General features: G+C 13.5%; 1 protein-coding gene across 1 annotated transcript, besides 7 other annotated features; it reads left to right on the forward strand. All coding sequences in view use genetic code 6, as the record gives it.

Annotated features, from left to right (window-relative positions):
* IMG5_191260 (hypothetical protein) lies at nt 1-1,557 on the forward strand (the record flags this gene model as incomplete). The annotated part of the gene is made up of 3 exons (XM_004025084.1): nt 1-315; nt 402-582; nt 725-1,557. Coding segments are annotated over 3 exons (1,221 nt in total), but the record flags the coding sequence as incomplete, so codon positions are not given.
* Nucleotides 365-390: a microsatellite.
* Nucleotides 630-683: a microsatellite.
* Nucleotides 1,356-1,416: a microsatellite.
* Nucleotides 1,558-1,752: 195 nt separating the features above from the next.
* Nucleotides 1,753-1,816: a microsatellite.
* Nucleotides 1,770-1,841: a microsatellite.
* Nucleotides 1,842-2,059: 218 nt separating this feature from the next.
* Nucleotides 2,060-2,159: a microsatellite.
* A 1,893-nt stretch (nt 2,160-4,052) lies between these two features.
* Nucleotides 4,053-4,101: a microsatellite.
* The last annotated feature ends 336 nt before the right edge of the window (nt 4,102-4,437 follow it).

A 4,437-nucleotide genomic window follows, 5' to 3' on the forward strand; every position in this document is an offset into this window, starting at 1 on the left:
GACACTGAAACATGTAAAGCAGAAGCAAGTGGTTCTCATTTTAATTTCTTAGGAAGATAATTACGTTCTATTAAGCATATTTAATTAAAAGAAAATAAAATAGAAATTTAAAAGGATGATTTATGTGTAGGATAAATATATGACATTGTTCAATTAAAATTTTCTGAAGTAGAATAATAGGCTTATTTAAGCAATATTGATGGTGGTTTATGTCTTTCTCCGAATTTGTAAAAGAGAAACCTTTTGAAGTTTTTAGAATAAAAAGGTTAGAATGTTAATTAATTTTCAATTTATATAAATAAGGATTAAAGTTAGGTTATTTTTTTAATTTTATTTATATCTATAATAAATAAATAATAATTTGTTTTTTTTTTTTTTTTTTTTTTTTTTAAAAAAAAAAGCTTGTTTTTGGAAAATCAAACGATTTCTTCAAATAACCTGAAAGTTAATTTTAATCATTTAAAAATTCATTAGAAGATGAAAAATTAATCTGGTCATTAAGATTAGGCACCGAAATAAAATTAAATTATGAAAAAAAGGAAATTAAAGTTTCTTCATAATTAACAAATCTTCCATCAAAAGGTAAAAAATAAAATAATAAATAATTTATATATATTTGTATAAAAATGTATATATATATATATATATATATATTATATATATATCTATATATATATATATATTAATAAATACTTAAAAAAATAATATTTATATATAAAAATAGATTAAAGTTAATTATCTAAAGCAGTATTTGACTCAACTACTAGATATTATGTATTTCCTGATGCCATATTCTAACATTTCAATGTATAAAGTCATAATTGTAGTTAAGAAAATACATAATACATCTGTGATTGTTAAAATTGGCCAGAAATCAACTTTTAATTATTAAAAGATTCAACTAAAGATTACGAAGATTCTAACCTTTAATCCTTTAAGGTGCCTTCTGATAATTATTTACATAAATTAGAAAATGAAAAATGTTTACTCTTAATTAAATTCTAAGAAGATGCCTTCTCAAATGAATTTGTATTAGGAACTTAATTCTTATAATAATATCATGCAGTCTTCAATCTTGATTAAAATACTATTTTATTAGCCGAATCTTATAGCTTTGTACCTGGAGATTCTAAAACTAATTTGACTTTCTTAATTATCTTTATTATTTTGGCTTGCTTACTTGTTTTATTAGCTGTTATTGGATTACTTTTGATTTTAAAGAAAATAAAATTACCTAAATAATAACAAGGTATCAACTTATATGAAAACATAAAAACACAGAATAGTAAAGACAATAGTTTTAATGCTCCTAAAGCTGCTTATGAAATTTAAAGTGCCTATAGATCTTAACCTGGTTATTTACCTTAGAATGCTTATGTACCTTAAAATGCTTATATACCTTAGAATGCTTATATAAATTAAAGTAATTATGTATCTTAACTGTCTTGAAGTTGTAAGAGAAGATGAGTTTTATATTAAGTTTTTAGTTTTTTTATTATTATTTTATTTTTTCTTTAATTTTTGTTTGTTATTAAGATAAGTTATTTATTATATTAAAACAAAAAAAAAAATATTAGATTATTAATAAATATATTAAAGATTTCAGAATTAAAAACTTAGTAAAAAAGTTTATTTTTATGATATTAGTAATGTTTTTAAACAATATAATATTTAATTTTATATTTCTATTTAAAAAAAAAAAAAATAAAAAAACATATTTAAAATAAATAATTAATGAAATATTATATGAAAATATATATATATAGATATATATATATATATATATATATATATATAATTAATATATTTATATATAAATAATTAAATTTCTATATATAAATTATTTTTTATAATTTTTCTCAAAGTATATATATAAAATATATAAATAAATAAAAATTAATATTAAATATTATTTTCCATTAAAATAACACATATTTTATATTCATATCATATAATACAATAAGATAAAAAATGCAAATTTTTAGATGATTTTTTTTAATCTTTTTTTTTTATTTAAGTAAAATTTAAAGATTAAAAAAAAATTATTTTTTTCTAATATTTATTATTATTATTTTTATTATTATTATTTTTTTTATTATTATTATTATTATTATTTTTATTATTATTTTTATTATTATTTTTATTTTTATTATTATTATAATATTGAAATTATTAAATATTAATTAATTTATTATATTTATCTTTATTAAACAATAAACATTAAATTATTAATTTATAATATAGAAACATTACATTAAAATAAATACTACCTTTTTAATTTTATATTAAATTTTACGTTCAATTTATATATATATATTTTTTTTATATTTTTAAATTTTAACTTTACTATAATATTATTTTATGAAGTTTAATTTTTTTTATTAATAATTTCTTAATTATTTAATTTTTTATTTGAATTTTCTTTTAATATATTTATGTTTTATTTTTAATTTATTATTTTATAAAAATAAAGAATATAAATTTAAAGTGGCAAATTAAAAAAAGATTTACATTCATATTATTAATATAAGATATTTCTAAAAACATATAATGAAAATTTATTTAATAATAAAAAGTTCAAATTATATATATATGAATGACTAACTATTATTATACTAAAATATTTTTATTTAGGCAAATACTTGCCATGTTTATATATATTATTAAGATATTAAGAAATAATTTTTTTATATAATTTTTTTCTTTAGGAAATTTGAAGCGGTTTTTTTTTTTAAATAAAATAACCAAAAAAAAGTAAGTAAAACTTTAACAAAATAGTATAATATTTAAAATTTCATGTAGTAAATATACAAATAATTATATATTTTAAAACAAGACATTTTATAATCATTTTATATTTTTAAAAATACTATTAATATAATTTAATTTTCATAAGATATTTATTAAAAATAACTTTATAATTATTTATTAACTTATATTAGACAAAAACTCTTTTATTTTTTTTTGTTCTATAATAATTGAAAAAAAAACAACATATTAATATATATTATTTTGAAATTTTTCTTAACTTTATAGCGCATTTATTCTGTTTCAAAAGATAAAACTAGAAATCTAATAAATAATAAAATATTATTATTAATATTATTTAAAATGAAATTTGAATAATAAAAGCAATATATAATAAAAAAGCCTAGATAAAATCCCTAATAGTATTTTTTTTAAGATTTAAATAAATAAATATTTATATAAAGTATTATTAAAGATATATATTTTTCATAATTTTTTATTTTTTTAAATAACTTTCTTTTTTTTAAAAGAGTTTTCGTTATTTTTTGATAAATTTTGTTTAAAAAGAAAGTGAATATTTTCATATATTATATAGAGATTATTTTAATGAAATGTTTATATTTAGATTTTTTATATTATATATAATTTGTAAATTATTGCTTTATTTTTTATTAAATATTAAGAATATAAATTATTAAAATATTTAATTTTTTTTTAAAAAAAATTAAAAAATTTATAAAGATTTAACTTTATATGTAATATTTACTTATTTATATTAATTATTTAAAAGTAAAAAATTTTAATTAATAAGAAATTAATAAATTAATTAATATATGATTATAAATTATTAATCTAAAACAATGTTAATATTATTAAATATTTTATAAAATGTTAAAAACATTATTATAATATTAATTATTTTGTATTAAAATAATATTTATATATAAAGCAAGCATTTAATATTTAATTTTTTAAAACAAAACTATATTTTTTTTTTGTTTAAAATAAATAAATAAAATTTAATTGTTTTTTTATAAAAATATAAACATATTGATGGCTTTATTATTTTTATCTTCTTTTTTAAAAATGATTTAAACTAAATTCATATATATATTAATAAAAAACTATATAATTTCGAATTTATAAATATTTATAAACAATTATTATTCAAATATTTTATCTTTTATATTAATAATAATAAACTGTTAATATTTTATAACCCTAAAATATTATAATAAATAAAAAACAATATATTGTTAGATTTTTATTATATTTGTATTTTTTTAATTTTAATAACAACTAGAAAAAAATAAAAAATTAAATAAATAAAAAAAAAATATGAAATCAAATAAATCTATATTAGGACAATCTGATATAAACAGTTCCATTTTTTCTAATTAAAATTCCCAAAAAACGCCTTAAAAGTCTCAAAAAAATACTTCGAAATCATTTGTTGAATAAAATAGTTTAAAAGAATTTCTTTTTTAAACATCATCCAATCGTTTAAATAAAGAAATATAATAAATTGAAAATGAAATAAAATATTTAACAATAGACTAAATAAATGAAGAATTAGACAATAATAGTAAAAAAAAAAAACAAATTAAAAAATAAAAAAATAAAAAAAAAAGTGAATAATATGATATTATTAATGAATAAAAGAAAATCTTTAGTATAATTAAAAAAATA

The sequence above is a fragment of the Ichthyophthirius multifiliis genome (genome assembly GCF_000220395.1).
Source record: "Ichthyophthirius multifiliis unplaced genomic scaffold scaff_1120509251372, whole genome shotgun sequence".
Taxonomy (NCBI): Eukaryota; Ciliophora; class Oligohymenophorea; order Hymenostomatida; genus Ichthyophthirius; species Ichthyophthirius multifiliis.